We start from the raw sequence: 25479 nt of genomic DNA, 5'->3' as shown, positions 1-25479 counted from the left end.
ATCTATGTTTAATGTGTATACACAAGGCAAAATGGTGGGTAATACAATAATTAATATATAAACGGGTCGTCGAAGGAAGCGCTTTTGGGTAACATTTATTTTTCCCGGTTGAGAACATAAAAAAAAAAACAACAATATAATATGCAACAACATTTAAGAAAAACCATTTTTTTTTTGTTTTACTACAAGTGCTGGATTTTAACAAAACAAAACAAATAGTTTATTCTCAACAATTTTTTTTTAATACAATTATTTAGGAAACAGTAAAATATCGAATGTATAGTGTCGTTGGTCGTTAATAAATTTGAAAAATACTATTATAAATCACACACTTTAATTGAAAATTTTATAAACACAAAGAAAGAAATTATTATTTTTAAACAGTTAGCTGCAGTCCATTTTTTTTTTTTTTGTTTGACTTGGAAAAAATAGATTATGAATATACATTCTATTTGTATTTATCGTTTTTTTATGTATATATGTATACGTTAAATGATAATAATATTGTGTATAAAAAAACATTATTTTTTTTTATTGATAATTATTTTGCATGCTAAAAAACACGAACACCGGAGGCGACGTAAGGTTGATAAAAAACATGGATACGTCAAAATCGTTTTTTAAATTTATGTACACATATATAATTATTTTTTATTTTATTTTGTTGTTTATAAGGAGATTATATAACAGCAGGGAAGGGAGTGCATATATAATAAATAGGATGTAAAATAGAATTTTAAAATTTTTTGCCGACGCTAACATGGGAGGTATATTATATTGTTATTATTTATTTTTTTACATTGACCAATTGGTTTTTTTTTCCTACACTTCTAATATGTTCTATTTGATAATACTATTATTAAACCGAAAAGATAAGATAACGTCAGTTGTAGTGTTGGATAATATTTTATTATTGTGCGGTGTATGGTGTGCGGTGTGGTAGGTTAAAGAAGAAAAAGAAGAAGGCACGAGATTATCTATCTATCTATCTATATATTGTGTAGGGAGAATATTAATTTAACGCTTTATCAAATTATATATTATGTAAATATATATATATGTTTGGCAAAAAAGAAAAAATGTAAACGATTCAAATAAATATAGTATAAAATTTCGTTGTATGTTTAAAAAATGTAAAAATAATCGAATCTCCTCCCTATAGGAAACCATATATATATATAAACGGTGACTGCCGGGTGTGTATTATTGAATTTGTTTAGGTTTTTCTTTTCTTATTAAAGTCTGTACTCTTATCTAATCGCAGTGGTATATTGTTTTGTAGTATTATTATTATTAAAATATTTTTTATAGTTTTTTTTTTTTTCAATTTTCTTTAATATACCTTTTTTTTTTATGCATAGCAATTATTACCACACACAAACGGTTAGAGGTTGGTACTACTGCCGAGTAAAAAAAAAACGTGCGGATCACGGCGAGTGTATTTATTATATTGTTTTCGCGTGCGCCCAGAAGTCAAAGTATACTATAATAAATACCTAATAAATAAAATAATGGCTCTCACAAGTGATAAAATTTAAAATAATAAAAAACCGTTCGGTCATTTGGGTGTGTTAAGCATTAAAAAAAAAAAATAATGAATACTAATCACACTCGCTGCAACGATTTTTTTCATGTTCAAAATGTAAATAATTATTTGAAAGATAAAAAAAAATAATGGACTCCGAATATATAAAAACAAAAAAAAAACAATATTTATAATCTGAGATCTTTTTTTTAGGTTAAGGTAAATTAAAATCTAATGTCAGTGTTATCAGCCGAAAACGCGCATGCGCACGCGCGCGTTCAGCCGAAACACACGTCCAAGCAATAAATGAGATAATTGCAAAAGCAACTATCCGTGCATTTCTTCTTGCTCTTGCTGCCGCTCTTGTCCTTTTTGCTCTTCTTGCCGGCCCGCTTGCCGCAGCCGCCGCCGCCGGGCGAATCCTCCAACTCGGGCGGCAACTGATGGTGGTGTCCGCCGGACGACGACGACGACGCCCGGCCGGCCGCGGACGCCCGCCGTTTGATGACGTACGACAGCGCGGCCGCGGCGCGCCTAGTTCGTGCCGTGGCCATGTACTCGAGCGCCTCTTTGGTCAGCCGCTGGCACGTCCACTTGGGGTGTTTGGGGTTGAGTATGTGTTTCATGATGACGGCCGTCTCTTGGGCATTGAACAGACCGCTGGGCATGGGCCCGGACAGGAACTCGTTGGCCGTCATCAGCAGGTACCGCACGGACAGCAGCAGCGTGTCGTCCAGCACCAGCCGCTTGTTAGCCACCGTCAGCTCGAGGTGCTGCTGTTTGCATTTGTGCGTGCACCACCGTTCCAATGTGTTGAACAGCACCTGTCGAGCAAAAGCGTGTCAATGTTGTACTTGAATACTTCTTTTTGATTTGTCTTATAAGTCAAGTCAATGTGTTAATAATGTATGCATCTCTAAGTTTAGGACAAAGAAAGTTAATAATAGAATTAAGAAAAATATTTTTTTTTAATATCAACACATGACTATCCAAGTCTCAAGTTTTAATAATACAATTACAAATGGTCGTTTGCCGATGAAATACTCTCCATTTATAAATATGTTGAATTATGCATACAAAAAGTTTTTTGCTCGTTAATTTCCATACAATCAGTCGAATACCAATTGATGAACCTACCTAGAGCTCGGACAACTGACAAGTTGATTCGGTATATAATTACAACTTAAATAAGGTCAACATACTCGGATATCATATTATAATATATGTTTTTCTCGCAATAACAGTTTTGTTTTGTCTCACAAATATCGTCATATCGTCCCAATGTAGCAAAAAAAATGCCTAAATTCTTTTTAACAATTGAATAATCGCAGCAGAAACCGGTTTGTTTATTTTTAATGCATTTACCTAGTTTTGATACACATCCATTTTTGTTATCGTTTTAGTATATATTTTTGATTTGATAGCGACGATTATTGAGAAAACCGAAAACGCACTTAATTTTAATATTGTTATCAATGCAATATGTATACAAGCAAATTTAGTATAAAAAGCAAATTGGCTTGCTTAGCCTCTCATTATAGTTACCTTATTTTACCCAACAAAAAGAGAGTGTTAATATTATTATTTATCAACCTTAAATTTAAAAAACATACAATTTATATGAACCTACATTAAAAAAAAATTAAGTTTAATAAAAAATAACAGTTCATGTAGATACATCAATACATGCATATGTCCTGCAATCTAGTATCTCTACTATCTTATCTCTAATCCACTATCTCTATTATTTCACCTCCATAATTCCTTAATACTCCTCCATAATACTCCATGATCCTCATTCATAATCCCTCCATAATCGTAAATAATTCCTTAAGACTCCTCTATACTTTTTCATAATCCTTCAAAATCCCTTTAAAATCCCTCCATAATCGTCAATAATTCTTTAAGACTCATCTATACTCTTTCATAATCCTCCACCATACTCCTCCATAATCCATAATAACGTGACGGACAAATTTCCAAAATGACCCCCAGCCATAAGACACGTCCGTGTCAAAAAAATCCGTTTTGGTGATTACGCAGAAATGATTACACACTCACCAATTCGCTGGACACGGCCAGTCCGTCCCTGCGGAACAGTTCCCGTAGTTCCGCCGTGTCTAGTTCGTCGACGCTCTCGTCGGCCAACACTCTGTCGGCGTTGTGGTCGATGAAACCGCCGCAGTACGCCAACAGCCCGTCGTAATGATGGGCCATCCGGGCAAACGCCTCGGTGTGCGCGTCGTCGTCCCTGCCGCCGTCGAACGGTATGAGGTCCTCCAGCGGCGGCGCGGTCGCCCTGGTCACGGCCGGCGACGAACACGTGCCGTCCCGCGGCACGGTCTGGCCACCGTACAGCCTGGCCGCCTGGTACACCATCAGCACCGTGTCCACGGCCACGTTCCGGGTCAGGTAGCCGATGCACTCGTCCACCAGGTCCACGCACATGTATTTGTTGGCCAGCGCCAACGTCTCCAACGCGGTCACCACCGACTTTAGTTCCACTTGGTTTTTGTACATGTATCTGTATTAAAAAAAAAACAACCGAAACATTAATAACTCTATTTAGTGTTTGACACAACAGGTTTGATTGTTGGCCTCGGTTAGGTTAGGTTAGGTTAGGTTAGGTTATTATATTGTTGCTAAACACACAATTCTTGGCAAAGACAATGTGTTATTTTGTTATTCTCAATTAATGAAGAAAACAAACTATAATATACTTTATTAACAAAAAAAAAAAATGTGACATGACCTGTTTTTCAGCTCAAATATATCATCAATATTAATAACAATAAAAACTATTTTTCAACTATATGTATATATTTTATTCACAAAAATATATTATAATTTAATGCAAAAAAAAAAAAAAATGTACAGAATCATATTATAACTAGAGTAAAATATTATTATACTATTGAAAAGGAGTATGATGTTCTATTGGGTAATTTAATTTTTGCTTTTCCACCACATACGAATAGGCGGCTTGCAAATGACTAAATTAATATATCAAACATAATAAACTGGCAAACAACAAACAGTATTAATAATGATGAATTATGACACTGATTAATGCACAAAATGTACATTTGAATCAAAGGTTATCACAATGAAGGGCTCGAATAAACATCACCTTGTACTACATTCCTTGTGTTTACAAGCATCTTTCACAAAAGTTTTTTTCAATATAACTATATATAAATATTTGAGAGGTATCTTCCAAAATGACAATTTGCATTATTATTTCATTAATTCTACTTAGAGGGCCTAACAACGGCATATTTGTCTTGTTTTCATAATCACTTGTAAAAAAAAATATAATATATATATATATATATATATATACCTATTCTCATTTACACAATAGTCTTTATTTTTTAGTAAGATGATGTTATACAATATATAGTTTACTCATATTATCATATCAAAACCATTGCATCATATCACTTTACTGACTAAGAATACATGTCTAAGTGTCTGTTGGATTTGGTGATCAATTTGTGTATAAAAGATGGTGGCATGTCGCCAAGAATAAAGCAAAATTCAAAAGATTAATCGACATTCTCAATACCAGTGTTGCATACGATTAACCAATTAAATACCACGTTATTTGTTTAAGGACAATATCACATTAAACAAGACAAGAAAGTAAATTAAAACCACTTTGATGGACATTTTATGAAAACCACCTCACAGTTGCCCGTTATTATAATAAGTGCATAACGAATGAGGTGTAATAAATATACACCATATGGAAAATACAAAATCTACAACAATTCTCTTTCCTTTGGCTTTATCTTCTATTGCAGTTGACAAGAAACCGTAATTACACTTTCATTTCCATATAATTCTCAACCACAAATAATACAATGCAAGCAGTAGCAAGTAGCTCTGTGCACACACATGTCATCCATATCTACTTAAATATATTAGTACACACAATAATACACACCATCTTGGAATGCTCGATTGTTTTACATATTTTTTCTTCTTACTCCAATCTATGTATAGCCATGACCACTGCACTTGGCACGGATTTATTATTTTTATTTAAAGTTAATTTTGCAATGTAAAGAAATGTAATAAGTAACATGTTGACTGATTACCGCGAGTACATTCGTTGGCAACTAACAAAAAACACAAGCCCGTCGTCTCTTTTTTTGTATCCACTTAAAACAATTATAATGTTTACTTAACACACACCTGGTCATTCCGCCGCTGCAGCAGTGGTAACCTCGGTTTGTGTGATAACAATAGTATGTGTGGTAACCGTAGTATGTGTGGTAACCGTGGTATGCATGGACAATAATGGCGGCATGTTCAAACATTCTTAAAATGTATCTTTATCTTTGTTTTTGTCTTTGTCTTTAACATTATCATTACAATTATTACCATTACATTATGTCATTATCTTAATCGTTAACGTTATCCTTCTTTCTGCGTATCACAAAAAACATGGTTACCCCACATACCATGATTACTAAAAATACCAAGGTTATCACACATGACACGGTTACCATATATGCATCAAAATAACAAATCTTAAAATAGCTAGAGACTTAATTTACAAATAATAGGGTTTACAGTCTGTATAATATGTGTATAATCTGTACAGTTGAACAATTTCTTTGCAACTCACTTGAGAAGGTTGTCGAACGCTCTGGGGTCGTCGTCGGGTATGTGTATAGGGGTGCCTTTTTTAGACCATGGTTCCCGTAGCATGGCGTTAAACACAGGGTATTGGCATAGAACGTCAATGTGACCTGGAAACCTCCAACATTCGGGATCGCCGACTAAAAATATCACGTCGCTGCCTGCTTCGTTGTTGTACAGATTCTTCCATCTATATAAAAAAAAACCGTCAAACAATAAAAAGATTATTCGTCTGAAAAATGTATTATTCGCGAAAAAAACTCTCCATAAAATATATAGTAGTCGAACTGATTTTGTGTTCTAATAAATATTTTTTGTTAAATACCACTCGAAAGAACTATAGAGACTAGAGATTTTAGTACATAGTAGTTTAGTAGTCTGATATAGTTTTTTTCTAGATGGTCTAGTAGTTACTAGATGTGTATAATTGTTACTACGAATTTCATGTCACCATTTTCGCGTTACGCTTTTACTGATAAGAGATAAGAGATGAGTGATAAGAGATAACAGGTATACCGAAACATAGCCACACAATTACATATATATTTATGTACAGGATGTTCCAGCATGAAAGGTATGTAATAGATGATTAGACATCTGGGGAACCCCCAAATAAGCCCCCCCGTTTTCATTTTTTTGATAAGTCAAAAATTTAAGATTTTGACAGTTAACTTAAAAAAAATCAAAAACAATTTCCTGTTATTCAGTGCAAAAAGCTCACCTTAAAAGAGGGGTCACATCGTTTTCAGTCCCTTTCGGCCCCTAACTCAAAAAATGATAAGAGACATGAGATAAGAAATAAATGATAAGTGATAAATTATATGAGAAATAAGAAATAAACGATGAGATATTAATGATAAGAATTAAATGGTTAGAAGTAAGAAATAAATGTTTAGATTTTGATAAGAGAAAATAAATATTTTGAGTTAGGGGCGGAAGGGACTGAATGTGACCCCTCTTTTAAGGTAAGCTTTTTGCACTGAATAACAGGAAATCATTTTTTTTTTTATGTCATTATTTTTTTACTCAACTGTCGAAAGATTCAATTTTTGATTGATCGAAAAATGTAAAACGGGGTGCTTATTTGGAGGTCCCCCAGATGTCCAATCCCCTTTTACTTACCTTTCATGCTGGAACACCCTGTATGTATAATAAACTAGATTGCTAAGTGGACATTAGAAAAAATCGAAGTTACCGTTTTCCGCCACCTTTGTGGAAATTAGAACCTTATCACGTGTTTGTACCTGTTATCAGTGCTTATAACAATCATAAAAGTTAATCTGATAGCGCAGAATCACAGTTTTGTAAATAGGGTGGTCGTTTTATCGTGAACTACTCAATATCTGCCATAGGGTTTAATGAGAAATTACATTTTTTATTTTTTTATATTGTTTTCATATTTTTACCCACCTCCCAACTTAAACGTTAACGTATATATTTCAACCCCACGAAAATGGCCGACGTCGACTTCCGTTCTTATCACTAGTTTGCAATCTAGTTTATATATATATAAACATCATTGTTTATATAATATTATAACATTATATATATAATCTGTGCATATTCATGATGCAGAGAGATTTAATTTGAAAATGTCTTAAACCGGATTCATATTTGATATAAGTACAAATATTACTTATAACTATTAAATAAACCAAACGTAAACAATACAATCAAAATAGAAATAGTCACCGTTTGGTTGTCTAGAAATTCAATTGCGATTATTTGCCATTCCTGGTGTGTAAAATAATAATAACTTCATAATGGAAGTCACGTGTGCTGAGGGTATTAACCACCACATTCACGTTGAAAATTGCTCGGAAGTTCATAACAAAGATATGTTAAAGTAGAAAAGTATAAAGACTGTTGTAATAATATCAAGGTTCGTTCTATCGGTTACGCAGATCGCGCAAGAGTACAATAAAAAGTGCAAATTAGGTAAAATATATTATATTTATACATAAATATATTTTTTTTAATGCTTATTGCGTTGACGCTTCTATAAATAGTGTATTCGAACAATTAAAAAATAAAACTATTGAAAAAGTAACGTTTAACCATTGGCTAGGCGAAAGACCAAACCTCAATACAAACATTTGACTCGAGACAAAAGAATATAATGCAAAAACAATTTCATCAACGAGACGTTGCCATTAAAAATACAAGCCAATTCGGTAGTTACACAGTATTATTATACAACAGCGTGAAAACTAGTTCAAAGTTAACGAATCATATACTATTATATATAGTTTTAGACAACAAAGATTGATACACTATATTTTAGTTTGACTCTTTTACACGACTTGCTGTTCACGTCAATTGTATATTTTATCCTACAAACCATATATAATAATATATAGGTGTAAGTACTACAAAAAGGGTTTATATAATTAATTTTCACTAAGCTAAAAAGTTCTAGTCTCAAGTAATCAGGTAATGAATCCACCATACACACACAGTAATAATATAAAGAGATGAACTAACATAAACTATCTTGTATGCAAGAGCGAATTAAAAAGTAGGACTAAAACCAGTATAACATAAAGTATAACATATGACCACATAAAGGAAAAAAATAGTCTTTATTGTTGAACAAATAAAACAACTAGGTATTGTTGTTAATTAATTAAAATAAATAGCTAGTGCTTAAATAACTTAAATACAAATTAATAATTATAAATTTAATATATTTTATCGAATTTAAAAACAATATTTTTTCAAAATAGTGTTATCATTGATATCTTATCACCACGATATATTGAACGATAATTATTTTCTTCTATCTTGACAGACTGACTTTAGTCCTACTTTTTGCAACACATTAAAACTACTATAGCCACCTCACATCTTTCAAAAAATTAAATGAGAAAATCGACTGGTAACTTTTTGCTGGAGGAGTGAACGAGTGTCCAAATCTCAATAATGTTAACATTACCAAGACAATTTATTCCTTGCCAATGGTCATAAGTAGAATACGTTGATTTGGTTGGCTTGAAAAGAGTAGCCGCCCACTGATGACACTCTTGTTAATTTGGTTTTTTATTAATTATGATAGAGAAGGTCTGAAGAGGTGGATTGTTGGGCATCGAGGGTAATGTAAGTAGTCATTTACAAGAGTGTTTGGATGGTTCTGATAACGACAATTTGGGTTATAGTTTTCACTTGTAGACCCGAATGCAATAATAGTATGATTTGAGATATAATGTGGGGCGGCGTTAGTGATAAGACGGAATATTCTATTTTGTGAGACTTGTATTTTGCTGAGGTTTAAAGTAATCCGTCTCGTGTGAAAATATTCCTCTTTGAATGGTCACAAAGCAAAATACTATATTGAAGACATTTTGTTAAGGGTGAAATTACAAGTGCAATACACATCAATGCACACACACACGTTTGACAGGCAGGCGGAAGAGAAAATGGAAAATGACACATATTTTCTACTGTCTACCGTCGGGTTTCAGATGTCTTTCTGAAAAGTAAAAGGTGCGACATTCCATCCGCCATTGTGGTATTACCCTTTAGTTATTTGCAAGGTGCGAAATCTCAGGCAACAACAACACTTGACCCCGCTAAATTTCATAACGGGACCCGCCGGGGATGCAGGGATGGCACGATGAAGGTCAGACCCAGTGGTATAGGTACAACAATAAGAAATCCAACGGTAAACGAATATAATATACATACAAACAGTAGCCTTCTTACCTGCCGTCTTTGGACGCGTTATTTTGATACATGATTTTCGGCAACAGCCCGCGGTTCTTGACCATCGACGGTCGATCCTCTGCTTCTACCGGAGAAGGGGACGGCCTCCTGGCACCGCTGCAAACACATATTAATGTCTCGTGTTAACATAATAATATAATCAGCCGGTTTCAACTATTGTTAAATACACTCTTAACACAATGTTAGAATTAATAATTAATTTAAATAAAAACATCTGGTCAAACGAAATAAATTTTTTCACCGTTACATTATTATTGTTAAATTATATTTTTGTTAAGTTAACAAAACCGTTAGTTGGGTTACCTCGATTCCAACGTTCTCATTGGTTATTAATATATGTGATAACTGATAAGTGATAAGTGATCGTATATTTTAATTTGTCAGTTTGTTATTATTTGGCATTTAATTTTACTTTCTTTTAACGTTGCGGTTTGTATAAAAATTTATAAATATTATAATTTTTAAGATAGTCTATACCTTTCTAAAAAATAGTGTGTCATCGAAGTCATTAAAATAATTTGTTTTCTATTTTTAAGGCCTAAAAAAAGAAGTACGTAGTGATAAGAATTATTTCCTTTGTTATTCTCAAGACAGGCAAGACATCATAATATTATCTAAATTACAAAATACAATACATTTTGATATTTGAACCTATAATGCAAGTCTGTGCCATTACTTTTTACCTAATCTACCTACATAAAATAACTTCTGCTTACCTAATAAAGAGTTATCCAAGTTGTATTTTCTATTGTTCTCTAAATAGTCAATATAAAGAAGTTCCTCATCAAATGTGTAATTCATTATTATATATTACTAGTATACTCAGTCAACAAAAATTATAAACCAATTTCTGAACTATAATAATATAAATATTATATATAAGTACAGAACCCACACCTGTTCTGCACATTCTGCATTGTTATATCTTAGTAATTTTGAGTTGTACTATGTAATGGGTTGTTCTTTTAACGCCCTACCCTAGTTTACTCTAAAAATAATTGCAATTTTGTACAATAGTAGACAATATTCAAATTTTTTTTTATCTTTTTTAGTATTTGCTTGAGCTCAATCGACTGATAAAATTTAAATGGCAACGTATATAATTAGTTTTTTTTTAATAAGATAGTAATTTACTAAAAAATTGAATTATTTTTGAAGTTATTTAAGTTTTTATAATTTAGGACGGGAGATGAAGTGCAGTTGAGAAAAATAACTCTACTCTCTGCACATTCCTCCTGTTCTAAGTATTAAAATTTAGAAATGTTCAAAAGTGGTTATCGACCGTTCTACATTTTCAGCAAAATGTACGTTACCGTTTAAGTTTTAAATGTTGATATAGCTCTAGAAAATACTAAAAAAGATCAACAAATTTAACAATGTCTGATATGTATAGCAATAGTAATATAGCATAAACAAAAAGTGTAACATTACAAAATTATTTTAACAGTAAACTAGTGTAGTTATTTCTAATATATATATTTTAGCAATATTAGTTCTATTATACGCTTTTGCAACAATACAATTAATAGATACCAGTTGTCACAAGTTCTAGAACTCAATGTAAAGTAATTTCTATCTATAATGACAGCATAATATATTAAAGAAATGAATTTTTGATTTTGCGATTATAAAACATACTACGACAAACTGCCGTATGTAATGTTGTTTGAATATGTACACTGTTTGCTTTGTTTTGATTGAATGCTTAGTACACATTATTTATTGTTTATCGTTATAATTTATAAGACTAATGCTGGGTTACACCAAATATTTAGAGATAAACTCGTTTAACTGGATTTAAAATTAATTCTGTTGCATAAAATTGTATATGTTGTTAAAAATGTTTGTATAGTTTAATTTTGTTATCAATGTTTTGCGTTAAAATGGTGATAATGGAAAAGCGCGTTATCAGTTTATCATTGATCAGACCGTTACCGATACCGTTGATTCGATAACCAGCATTCTGGTAATAACCTGAGTATAAAACAACGATTGAGCCACACATGTTAATTTAACAAGTTAGTTTATTACACGGTGGAAAATAATTTATCAATAGAGAACGACAAGTTTGGTGCAACCGTTTCATACAATTATCATACAGAGTTCAATTATTATTTGGATATATTATTTTTTTTTATTTGGAAGAGCATGTCGATACAAATTTTAGCATACTTGTCGAACACCCGAGATATCAGAATATCACACCAAAGTACACATAACTAGCATAATATTATATACACAACGTTTTTTTTCTGTGTGTGACAGAAACGATAAAAGGACAAGACCGCGGTGGCAACGTACAGGAAACCTCGCCCTGCACTTTTTGTCTACAAAAAACACCACATTATTATTATTTAGTGCTGTGAAAAATCTCGTTTACCGGCCACCGGTGCAATGGTAGAACCTTATTATAAATGCATATTGTTTACTTTGTAGTTTATATATGGATCATTATAAGACTGGATGGTAACGGATCACATCGCTCACAGCACTACCAGTTTGTTGTCAAAAATGATAAACATATTTGAAGTCTTACTTCCGGGTAAAATTACAAAATCCTACAAAGAAAATCAATGTAATGGAAATGATTTTTTAACAACAATTGAATTAATATAAATAGGTAGATTTTTGGATGTAAGGTTTATTTAGAAAACGCCCAATCTGTATATAATAATAACTTAGAAATTAAATGTATACTAAAAGTCCCGTCTAAGGCTATGACCATTGATTTTCTATGTTTAACTTATCATTATTCTGGTTAGAGATGCACATAAGATAGTGAATAATAAATACAAGGACACAAACCCGCCGCTTGAACGTTTTCTAAGAAATTTACATTTTCTTCTTTCTTACAGTTTGTTTGCAAATTTACCCGTTTGCCATATTATTATATTGGCTAAATAATGTCACACCTAGGTTAATGCAAATAATTTGTCTAAGATAAAAATATATCCTATATTTACTTTCCCAAACATTTTTTGAGGTTATTACTCTTGAGAATATCATATATATAAATATAATATATTACTAACAAGTACCTCGATAATAGAGGTCCTTGGTAAAGAATTAAAAACAGTATATCTAGATTTATTATTGCTGCCCATATTTTAACATCGACTCTGCTCGGTCTAACTACTCTATTGATACATTATTCTAGTTGTTAAAAAATAAAACTTTTATCAATTACCAGTAATATATTTTTATAGGGAACCGGACAAGTGAGTTTGGGGTAAGATATACATATTTCATGTTTGTTGATATAATATATGCTTAAACTAATTTAAGTGGGGTCAAACGATACACTTGAAACACCATAAAAAAAAACCAACATACTTCAATTCAACATGATATTATCATTAATCTTGTTGTATGTCATGCATCTATTAAATTTTATTGCATCTTCTATGAGGGTCCTAAATAGTATATTAATCTTTGGAAATTGATTATACACCTCATTTTTTCACCCATGTGTGATGTGTCTATTTGAATTTCTTTATCATATAAGGACTACACTAAAACAAATCCTAGACCACTTTGCCTGACTAAACTATTGAATTTTGTTTATATAATTATAATATGTTTATGCTGAATATTTAATGGCCAATAAAATAGTATAATCAGTTGGTATTTATTGATCTTGCTCGTCCGTTTGTATTACACACAAATAAACAAAAGTGTTGCCCATAGCAACGTACCAATTGTTAAAGTCGCTTTTCTTTTGAATTAAATACACATTACTTATTGTGTGTTTTATATAGGTACAAATCGTGTCAACTCAAAATTATTATTTTTGAAGATGTGTAACGGGGTTTGATAGGTTTAGTAGCTTCTGAAATTCTGTTCATTGTTGTAGTCGAAGAGGAAAACAATTGGTCTATCTACAAATCATTATTTTCAAACCAAAATCTTTAAGTAATGAAAACTTAAACGAAAATGCAATTGCTATGCTTCTCTTCCCGTCAACGTTTTAAGTACTTGTAAGTCAAAAAATAATAATTCAAACTGTTAATGGGCTAACATTTTTTTTCAACTAGATATCCTCGTCGTTAAACTAGCAAAACAAGTTGGATATGATTTTGACATTTTCATGTCTTAGGCTCTGGCACATAACCGAAAAAAAAGTGTTATTTACTTAGTGTCACAAAAACGCTGTTATCTGATAAGAGATTAGAGATAAGGGATGGGTGTAGGAATGGGGGTGGGAATGTTTTAGTGTTCCCAAAAAAGCGTTACGCTGTTATCTGATAAGAGATATGTTGTACGTTCAACGTTCAAATTAGAACTAAATGATAAATTCAAAATAGTATAAGGGCCCAAATTCTCTATGAATTGTTTTAAGCCAGATATTAAACACTAAAATATTGGCCAGAAACTTGATATGTTTACTAGCCACCTTAGATACATGAAAATGTTCTTTCGTGGTTGCAGACTCGGCTGAAAAAGAGGTTTTATTTTCAAAGGTAAGCTTAGAAAACTCTCCTTAACAAAAAAAGAAAACGAAAATCATTGTAAAATCTTCTCGGCGTTCAAAAGCCAAAAAACGAAAAATCACAAAGCAATGATCAAAATACAGTCCACAGGAATACATTTGAATGTCATTTCCATTTTGTTTAACCAAGGCCAGTGGGCATTGGATTTATATAATAGCTGGGGGTCCTTCCTTTACAAACGCCAATAGTTTATGTACATAATAATACTCAGTTTGTTGATATCATTTAGACATAAAAAAATTTGCAAAAATCTACACTTACTCGATAGGTACCAACTCGGATTCGGTAAGTCATGGTGTTTATGGCAAGGTGGTATCACATCACGTGGGCATGGAAAGGGCATTCTTAAATTAGTCGACGGCCATTTATAGAGCTGTTTACACGGTGGTAAAAAAAAAAAAACCGCACGCATTCATATAGTTTAAACGACCAAAATAGACGTCCTAAAAATTTACACTATACTCTCTCCAATGGAAACACGGTGGTATTAATAAGATTATTAAAAAACAAACCGATGACCAATCTTATGTAATGGCAACGGTGCCAAACTCTGGAGCGGCGGCAGCGCTATTTTCGACCTCACCGTCAGAGCGATCCATTGGCCTATCATAAAAAATTATAATTATTTACAAACAGCTTTCTGTATGCGCCTAAATGTATAATAAATTTGTATTTTTTCTCAAAACGAACACCCGCTGTGAGAATAACAATTATCATAATACATTATTATTATAGTAAAAAATTTCACTTAATATTGTCCACCGACCAAACGGTATGGTTGTATGAAGATGTCGTTTAACAAAAAACTAAAAAACCAACTCAACCGTACAATGTGTGTGTGCTGCTCGTCACAGAAAGTAAATTATAACGTGCACACGAATATTTACATAATACAATATACCGAATAGCCATAGGCCATTACACGTGTAGAGGGGTACACCCTGTCGGTAGTTTGGTACATAGATTATTCCGGGATATTATATTGGAGTGGTGACCGTATAAATAACAACAGTAATAATAATGATAATGGTACCTGTACGTTCTGTAAAAGCGGGAAAACTTTTCTTAAAAAAAAAAAAAAAAGCGCGTACCTTCGGTAGGTAATTACGGCGTTATTTTTTATTTAGGTATAAGGTATATAACACCGGTAAAGTCCTGCGGTATACAACTCTGAAGAAGTGGCCGATATAAATAATACAGGGTGATCGTTTTATAATGGGCCACTCGATATCTCATGGGGTTTACTGATGTTGTGTTCCAATAAATATTTTTGCTAAATACCCCGAAAGAGAACTAGGGACTAGAGATTTTAGTATAGTATAGTTTAGTAGTCTCATATTATAGTTTTCTAGTTACTAGATATTATGTACATTATTGTGTATAACGGTTACTGGATACATACAATTTCTTGTCTTCATTTTCGCGTTACACTTTTACTTTCACGTGATAAGAGATAAGAGATGAGTGATAACAGATAACGGATATACCGAAACATGTCCACACAGATATACCTATATTTCATAATAAACTAGATTGTTAAGTGTACACGCCGCCAATAGAGAAAATTGAAGTTACCATTTTCCGTCACCTTTGTAGGAATTAGACCCTTATCACATGTTTGTACCTGTTATCACTGCTTATAACAATTAAAAGTTAAGCTGATAGCGCAGAATCACAGTTATATATAGAGTGATCGTTTTGTCGTGAACCACTCAGTATCTCATAGGGTTTAATAAGAAATTTAAAAAAAAATTTTCCATGGTTTTATACAATGTAATCTCAATTTTTCACAACTTCAGACAAAAAGTTAACGAAATGTGATAACTGATAAGTGATATAATATTATAATCAAAACTCAACTAGTTATTATTATAATAATATGATCTATGACATTTTATTTTAACATGCCAATTAACTTTTAATCAAGCTGATTTCGTCTGATTATAACTTAACAATCGTTTTAACAACGTGTTAAAACTAACACAAATCTCGACGGAAACCAAATTTTCATTAACAAATGTCGGTGAAATCGGCTGAAAGTATCGACAAGTCAAAGTTTATTACACTCGATGGTAAATAATTTATACAACAGATAGTGGCCCGTGATAAAAGAATCACCCTGTATTATTATACCTACATATATATATATATATATATATATATAAACGGTGTATGATCGTCCGTCGTCGATTTACCGCGCGCCCGAGGGAGAGATGCGGCGGCGGCTGCGTTTAAACGGGTCAACGCGTGCTCACCGCCCGTTTGTCCGTCCTTATAGTATACACACACACACAATATAACAATATATTATTTTACATACACACTCACATATTATGAGATACGTCGATTATAATACCTATATATATTGTGGTCGCGTGGTGGTTATATGTATATATATATATATATAAGAAGAAGAACATGTATAGATAAGATCCACTATGAGTCGATTGTTACCGTTAAAGAACCGTAATACCTACTCGTATAATATAATCCATAACAAATACCGCGCGGTTTACTAAAAAAAAAAACCGCCCAAGTGACAGATGAGCTACGTTTATTTGCAGCGTTGGACCTTAAACCATTCAATGCCAAATTTTAAAGTATAAAAATTGATATATAGCTCTAGAATATCAGAAATTTCAAAAAAAGTATGTATTTATATCTAAAAAAATAACGTTTGGCGGACAGCTTTAGATTTCTTTAACAACAGTTATAAGATGCCACCTAATTCAAATTTATTTTTTCCAACGAAATAAAAATTATAAAATAGTATGTTTGATGATTTTTAAAAGCGCTAATTTTAAGTTTCAAGGCTTAAAACCGAGTTCCTACAAAATTGAATTTATCATTTGGGTTAATCAACCTAAGGACTGGGGTGGCCGACTCCGTGTAGTTGGGATTGTAAGGACTAAGATAAAGAAGAAGAATAAGAATAAGAAGAATAACTTATGGGCTAGAAATAATACATTAATATCATATTATTGTCGTTGGACACCGTCAAAATTAAAACTCCCAACATGATTTTCATTTCCATTAATGGCCGCATTATGGAAATACATATTCAGCCGGCTTCATCAACTATTAGTAAATACACTCTTAACAAAATTTTACTTGGGTTACCAAAGCGGTTACCTTGATTCCAACGTTCTCATTGGTTATCACGAAATGTGATAACTGGTGAGTGATAATATTATAATTTTATAATAAAATCAATTAGTAATGAATAATTCGATTTATGGCATTTTAACATGCCAACCAACTTGTTGACAATCTTAACAATCGTTTTAACAACGTGTCACTGTCAAGGCTTACAAATCTCGATGAAACCGAATTTTCACTAACTAATTGTTAAATATAATTAACAACAAGTTTAATCCTAAACAAATGTTGGTGAAATCGGCTGATTATATACTATTTTCGTTACGTTTAAACATGACTTAACAAACTGCAATTTTTCCATCAAAATTGATATGATTAGTAAGTATTGACAATTTATATTCGGACACAAGGTTTTCACATAGGTAGGTACTTGATTTGTACTTAGTTCGTCAACCGAATTGCATTACGATTTTCGATTCAAGCATAAGTGGAGAAAAATGATTATCAAAGTACTTATTATTTAAGCAGTACACAGGTACATCATCAAGTTGGACTCGTTCGATTATTTAAACTCATACAGCGTAATTCATTTTTTATCTTGTATCAACAATACTATCGTCCATCAATTCTCATCTCTGGATAATTAGTTAAGTATAGGGAAAAAAAATGTATACATTTAGACGAGCTATGTTTTAATGTCAAATTTTCCAACAATTTAATATAGTGATTTAATAACAATGTAATGTTATAATCACTTCAACACACGGTCGATGCCGCATAGCTATTATAATTGTTTTTAACGCATACAATATACATTTGTATTATTTACATTATAATATAGCACAGATGCTGAAAATCGATAGCGATAATGAATGTAATATAATTATGGACATTGACCATTAATCTCGACGGATTTCCTTAAACTTACAAACGCACACAATTGCAGTGGCGGATGCAAACTTTGAAATTTAACGAAAAGAGATTAAATTTAGAAAACACTCTGAAATCAAACACTACCGCCAAGAAAATAATAATTATAATATTGTCTATTGGACAATCAATCAATTTGTATTCGAATGTTGATTTTATATTATATTGTTTGGACCTCGTCATTCCGCCCGGAGTCAATATATTATAAATTACAAGTTTTCAAAACGCTAATGATTTATTTATGATTTCCACATAGGTATGTATATTTTTAAAGGGGAAAAATCTAAATACAATCACATAGTTATTTATGAGGTTATACCAGCGCATAATTTATAGTTTACAAACTTTGGCAACAAATTGTAATGAAGCATAGTACGCTCAAGTGTAATGGAAAATAATATATAAAAAAACAAAACGGGAGGTTAGGTTAGGTTGGGTAGGTAAGGTTAGGTTGGTTAGGTTAGGTTAGGTAAGGTTAAGATAGGTTAGGTTAGGACAGATAACAATTATTATTAATTAAATTTTGTTTTTTTTTTATTATTATTATTGAACGTTTTTAAATACGGTTGGTTAAGTTAGGTTAAGTTAGGTTAGGTTAGGACAGATAACAAATATTATTAATTAAATATTGTTTTTTTTCTTTTTATTATTGAACGGTATTCGTTTTTAAAGACGGCTGTGTCTAGTAATAATAATAATTAATCTAAAGATATACCGCGGTAAAAAGTATTTATAATTATTATTCTATTTGGTTCTATGTACTATAGAACACTCACCTGAGTCCCATTGATAAAGATTCTTGTTCGACGAAACGATAATATTATTATCGATTATTATTAAGATTCGTGTTCTATTAGTGTTTTCTATTTTTTTTTTTTACCCCAGAAACCGCACACTAATTTACGTACACGAATTATACGCGAAGAATGTGCAGCCGCGGATCGCGTCCATTGTTGTTGTTATTATTATAGTGAAAATTTCCCGAACAAATCCCGTCGATTATATATATATATATAATTTTTTTTGTGTGTGTATGAGTTATTCACGTCGATTTTTATACTTCTTTTTTTCGGTCAAAAATTACAATCCGTCGAAAAAGAAAAAAACACAATAAATCGCCGACCGTTTTTTTTTTCGGGTAAAAGTATTCAACAAAAATCGAAACCAACGCACTTCGGATCACTTTGGAATAGACAATTTAAAAAAACAAATATATATATTTTTATTATGAGATTTTTGATCTTTACCGTACACAATATACATACAATGCGGAACACACGCGGGTTGATCACTACGCGGCGGATGACGGACGGACAGCACGCAGTTATCGCCGAACGAATGCCGGCAAGCACTGAACGGCCGGTCGGGTGGACGCACGCGATAAGGGTGCAGGCCGCGGCCGCGGCGGCGCGGCGTCGTCGTCGTCGCCGGAGAAACGGCCAGCCGCCGTCTCCCCACCACCACCGCGACCGACATTAACCGCCTCCACCGCTGCCGCCTCTGACCGGTGCAATTAGCCGGCGGCAAACACGGTTGTGTACCATAAAGGTAACCGAAGCGATCGCCGCCGCGCCGTGGCCGGCCCTGGCCGACCTCTGTACCGGTGGTGGAGAAGAGGGTCAACGTACATAATATTATTTTATTAACGTTTTTTTTTTACATGGTCGTTGCCGCAGCCGCCGCCGTTGCCCGTGCGTGTGTATTGTTATTATTATTATTATTTTAGAGCACACGACTATAATGTAATTTATATTTTTTACAATTTTTATATATATATGCACTGCTTGAATAGGTATGGTCATATTTGTAAGAAAAAAAAAACCATCTCAAAGTAGACTACTTAAAATCCACAATCATCTTAAATAACCTAACCTATAATAATTATTACAACGATATTCGATGTATACATGATATATAAGTATATATGACTATTTCTTAATTCAAATATAAAAAATATCAGAATTTATGATTCAACAGTATCCAATAAAAAAAATTACAATTATTTCAAATAGACTAGCAAGCTTAACAATTATTTAAAAACTTGTCAAGTATTTTATATGATACGTTTAAAAACTCTACGCGCATTGATCGAGTATTTTGTTTATTTTCTTAACACTTTTGTCGAAAATGTTTGGTAAATAGGATAATCGTTAATCGTTGAATTTTCTAAACGTTGGTCATTACTTTGACATTTTCCAGAAAATCGAAACAAAAGAATTAGAACTACTGTAAACTCTCGATTACACGCTTTTAACAATAACGAATTATGTGTAAATCGTATAATGAATATTCTAAAAATAATTTGCCAAACATTGCAGCCATGTGTCTAGAAGGATCATATGAATCCAAAAACTTGTTAAAAATGAATGAGAATTATAAATATTCTGGACTATTTCTTTTTTTGTCTTTGTCTTTTGACCCAACTGATAGAAGATATTATAATAGTGATAAAAATGGGGATTTGTAATTATGAATCAGCTGATATTTTGAGGAAGTGACAAATTTGTGAGTCAGCTGATAAGATAAAAACAATTTTACCATTGACCTAATAACTCATAGACCTCTCACCTTGTCTATGCCATACCAATCCAACATATTAAGATAGGAGATTAGGTGCCAAAGGAAAGATTTTAATCCAAGAAAAAGCGGCCCTGTGTAACTTAAATGGTTTAAGTTTCATGAAAATCTCCACATTCGCTCTATCTCTTTTATATGATGTTTACTATAGTCTTTTCTCCATGTTAGCCGTCCATCAGTTGTTAGATCAATGATTTTTTTAAATATATTCTTTTAAGTTATAGCTCTAGTTGAAAATATTTTACAACTTCTAAAAAATAAATGAACTAAAATTGTTTACCTATTTTAATTCAAACCTTTGGGTTTAAAACCTGTATTGTGTTTACTCTTTGTTGTATACTTTTGTGTTTGTAATGTAAATATCTATTACTTATAATATACAATGTAATTAACCATTAATGTGACCCAATAGCCATAAATGTTGCGGCTATAAATAATTTAAAAAAAAAATATATATATATATAATCATTTGATCTAGTTTATTGTTTAAGAATCGCAAAAATAACTGTATCTATTCTGAATTAATAAAATTATATTTTATTTTTCTTGACTCACACCACACAAGTAAGTATAAGAATATGTCAGTTTAAATTTAGAGCAAAACTATAACCGCTTCTGGTCCCGTGTGTAAGTGTAACACTTGATCACATCAATGTTCATTTAAAAGAACAAAGACTAAGTGTAACTATTATAATATATACATATTTAATACTTGGGTCGTTAATTTTATAGTACAATAAGTTTTCTCTTTATTTGTCGACGTAGAATGGCAAATAGCCAAGAGTTAAGCAGGTGAAAACATACCTGCCTACCTACTATTAAATTGCTAAATGACGTTAAATTATGTTAATTTAATGTTACAATAAATAACTGTACATAAGTAAACTAGGGGTTTCACTGGCAGTTTAGAACTTGTACATTTTACAGATATGTCATTTAATATTTATCAATTTTCGCAAACGATATATAAAACAATTATTTATTACAATATTTAAAGCTTTAAATTATAAGATCATTCCAAACTGTGTAACACTATGCGTTTTTTTGTATCTTATAAATAAATAGATATGTTTATTTACCAATTTTCAATGACATAAACTGTTGTTTGCAAGTAGGAAAATAAAAATAATTTTAAAGTAACTTATTTAAACAATTGACTGTTTTTTTAAAAGTATTCTGTAGTACTTTACCTTATAAGTTGCCTGTTTTTAACAAGTGCACTTTTTTTAGTTTTGAACAGCTGAATGGAGATATTCAAGTGTGAAGTAAATGATAGGGTTGGGAATCCGAAAATCCGGATTTTCACACAAAAAAAAAACAGTTAAAAATCGTATAAATACTAAATATTATTACAATAAAAGAACCAAAGTAAAATATTTTTATACAATTTTTTTTTAAAAACGTCTTAACCTTGACAAATGGTCAATCTGGTATCTTTTGGATACCAGATTTTGAAATTTCAACAAATTCCAAATCCAAAAGCAAGTTTTCCTTTTTGACATTGAGTTTTATTTTTACATTTTCAACAAAAACATTTTGCTTGATATTCATATTTATATATTGTATATTTGGAGAGTGAATTTGTCAAACGTTCCAAGTGCCAAAGTATAAAAATTGAACTGTATATGATATTATAGGGCGGGTCGTACAGTGTTTGTTTCACTACTATTATACTTCTTAATATTCTTTATTAAAACCGTCTTGACACGGACCTTTGCCGGTGTCACCTTATACGGCATTCGATTAACATTATATTATAATACCATTTAATAGAAGGTAGTCTGTGCGTGTAATATATATATATATATATATATATATATATATACAATGTGTATTCTGTCGTGGTGGACACACGAAAAATAGTCATTCATTTTTTTTTATACCAACGACACTTTAACCTAACCATATTATGTAGTGTATTATTATTTTGTGTAACCACGGGGCATCATCAACAACAGCCAATGTGTCGGGACAATAATAATTGACAATGTTTAAGTTGGACACGATTTCATTAAATTAACTAATTAATAAAGTAAATAACTATCCTACGATAGGTTATCTGGTTCGGTTGTAGCATAGAAATAATTACACTGGTCAAGAAAATTGTTGGTAACAAGAAAGGGGCTGATTTTTGAAATACCAGTAAAATTTAATGTTTATCTCGTTTTGACTTACTTTTTTTGATTTGGAGGTGTTTTGTTTTCCAGTAAAGTGGTTGTGTTTTTTGTTTGTCAAGTTAAGTGATTCTGATGTCAAGAAAGTGTAAAAATGACCCTGACAAGTTTTGAGTTATATTTATGGTGAAATTACTTTGAAAAAACACAAAGGAGAAATTTTACACCAACATTCATTCCAACCTAACCTAACCTCTAACCTTATTTTTGATCATAAAAACTGTATTTTTGGAAAAAGTGAATTTTTGTTGACCAGTGAATTACTAGACCAGACAAGTAGCTGTAGGTAGTATATGACATTTTGTAATCCAGAAATAAACAATTTCGACCCTTCCTCTTGAGAAAACATTAACCAGAGACGCGTTTCCTACACTGTACAGTGTGTTATACCCTTTTTTTTTTTGAACAATTGTTTAAAATTAATTGATCGATATGAGGGTCGTTTGCTGATCTAGTCTGAATGTGCTTGGCTCGCATTACGCATAGGCAATTGCATTGTTAAAAAAAATAACTACATTATACCATCTTTATTTTAAGCCCGTATGTGTTTATTAACAAAATGCATATTATATACAAGTATAATAATATTATATTATGGTGTGCACAATTTTTTTTTTGTTTATAAAATAAACCATACACTCTAGTACTTAACTTACTTGGTCGGGGGCACAATGTGTCTCATCAGCTTGTAATAAAATAATGAATTGCGTTTTATAGTCCTTCCGTTTGGCGAGTATAATATATAGGAAGTCGAACGCCTGCAATGAATATTATGATGAACAATAGACCAATATATGTATATAGTATATACAATATAGAATGGACGTTGTTGGTATACACTATATCGTACATAGTATTATTATTATGTAAGCGTGCCAGGAATTAGCGATGAATATTATCAAGATTGAGGAACTGCACACACACAGCTTAAGAAAATCAATCTGACCGTCAGAATAATAATTATATTATTTTATTGTCACAACAACTCATCAAAGTTGTGCGCGTCACAGAAAAGCCCATTGCAATTATTACTAAAGGGTGTCCTAAAAAAGAACGCCCGATTTGAAAAAGCCGCCATATTTTTTTGTTGGCAGCATTTGTTTTGCTATTTTTGTTTTCACTTATCTGTTATCATTGAGGTTTTGCGTTGAAAAGGAGTTTTGTGGTTGGCTTAGTGATTGTTTGTGTTGTGTCGCAATGGAAAGGTACAGTAAGGAACAGCGGGTTTTAATATGGCTACATACCTAATAATAAAAACAATGTCGGTATAGTGTAATAACGAATTTATTCTTATGAATAATACATGATATTTTCATGGGTTTGAAAATATATTATGTACAGATCAACGGCAACGTTCTAATGTAAACACTATTAATTTTTCCACAACCTACTACTAGTGCTTATAATAATTTTTAAGATAAAACGAAATTCTTCAAATATTTATCACGCCAGTATATAAAATATATACAAATCGGCGATTATTCAATGTTTTTATTATTGTCGACGTTAATAAAATAATATGTTTTTGCTTTTAAGCTATGTATTTTTTTTTTTTTGAAACGTTTTATTATTTTGTTTTTTCTCATTCTAAGATCAAAATTCCTCTCGGTCGCACCCGAGAGAACGTGGAAACATTTCAATCTATATACAGTGTGTGTATCTAAAATTCCAAATATATTACACACACATATTGACACCCTTTGACAAATTATTATGACCACCGGCCACAATAGACCTGGTTGTTTTATTAATAATATTATTATATTATATCCCATGTGCCTTTTTCTCTGAGAGCGATTGTAAAAATATTTATACTCAAATTTACAACCTCTAAACCAAACTGCAAATAATGTGTACAACTTCTTTTGTTCTAAACATACGGGACGGGGGGGAAATTTAAATTAATTTTTTTATCCATTATTCGGTGGTCAACACAATTTAGGTCAAGATTTCGTTTTACAACAATTATCACACTTATTGGAATAATAAATATAACAGAGGGGCTGAGTATAGTGTAGTTATTCTTGGACTACCGCATGTGCGCCTTGAAGACTGGACATTGTCCGTGGATACTATATACGGTGGGTATGGCGTTTTGTTTTTAAACCTATATCGTAAAATAATAATTTATGAAATTAAAAAAGAAAAGAAATCGACATTTGGTCAAACACCGGGCGTCCCCTTTTTGCCGCCAATTATCGTTGTGTTATAATAGATAAAATAATATGTATGTGTGCAGTCGGCTTGGACAAGGTCGAAACACTGTATTGTATGTATCAGTGTGTTTAGTTTGAAAACCACAGGACCTAAT

The 25479-nt window shown here is 31.9% G+C and overlaps 1 protein-coding gene across 2 annotated transcripts in view; it reads right to left on the bottom strand.

Moving 5' to 3' along the window:
- Positions 1-1263: 1263 nt before the first annotated feature.
- Positions 1264-25479, bottom strand: part of LOC126847548 (BTB/POZ domain-containing protein 2-like) — a 32420-nt gene continuing 8204 nt past the window's right edge. The window contains exons 1-5 of one of the 2 annotated variants that reach the window (XM_050587865.1): positions 19194-19781; positions 9878-9994; positions 6162-6365; positions 3587-4049; positions 1264-2349 (exon numbers count right to left, since the gene is read on the bottom strand). In XM_050587865.1, coding sequence (XP_050443822.1) covers positions 1804-2349; positions 3587-4049; positions 6162-6365; positions 9878-9994; positions 19194-19204 — 1341 coding nt within the window. In that variant the 5' untranslated portion in view covers positions 19205-19781 and the 3' untranslated portion in view covers positions 1264-1803. Of the gene's footprint in view, positions 2350-3586; positions 4050-6161; positions 6366-9877; positions 9995-19193; positions 19782-25479 lie in introns of those variants that run through there. The other variant, XM_050587867.1, reaches the window with a different exon arrangement.

Source organism: Adelges cooleyi, unplaced genomic scaffold (assembly GCF_023614345.1).
Source record: "Adelges cooleyi isolate 19-005CV unplaced genomic scaffold, UGA_ACOO_1.1 ACOO_flye_CR_arks_rails_tigmint_CR_PRNA_108, whole genome shotgun sequence".
In the NCBI taxonomy this organism is placed as follows: domain Eukaryota; kingdom Metazoa; phylum Arthropoda; class Insecta; order Hemiptera; family Adelgidae; genus Adelges; species Adelges cooleyi.
Note: the sequence above shows the minus strand (reverse complement) of the source record. Positions and strands in the feature narration are given on the sequence as shown.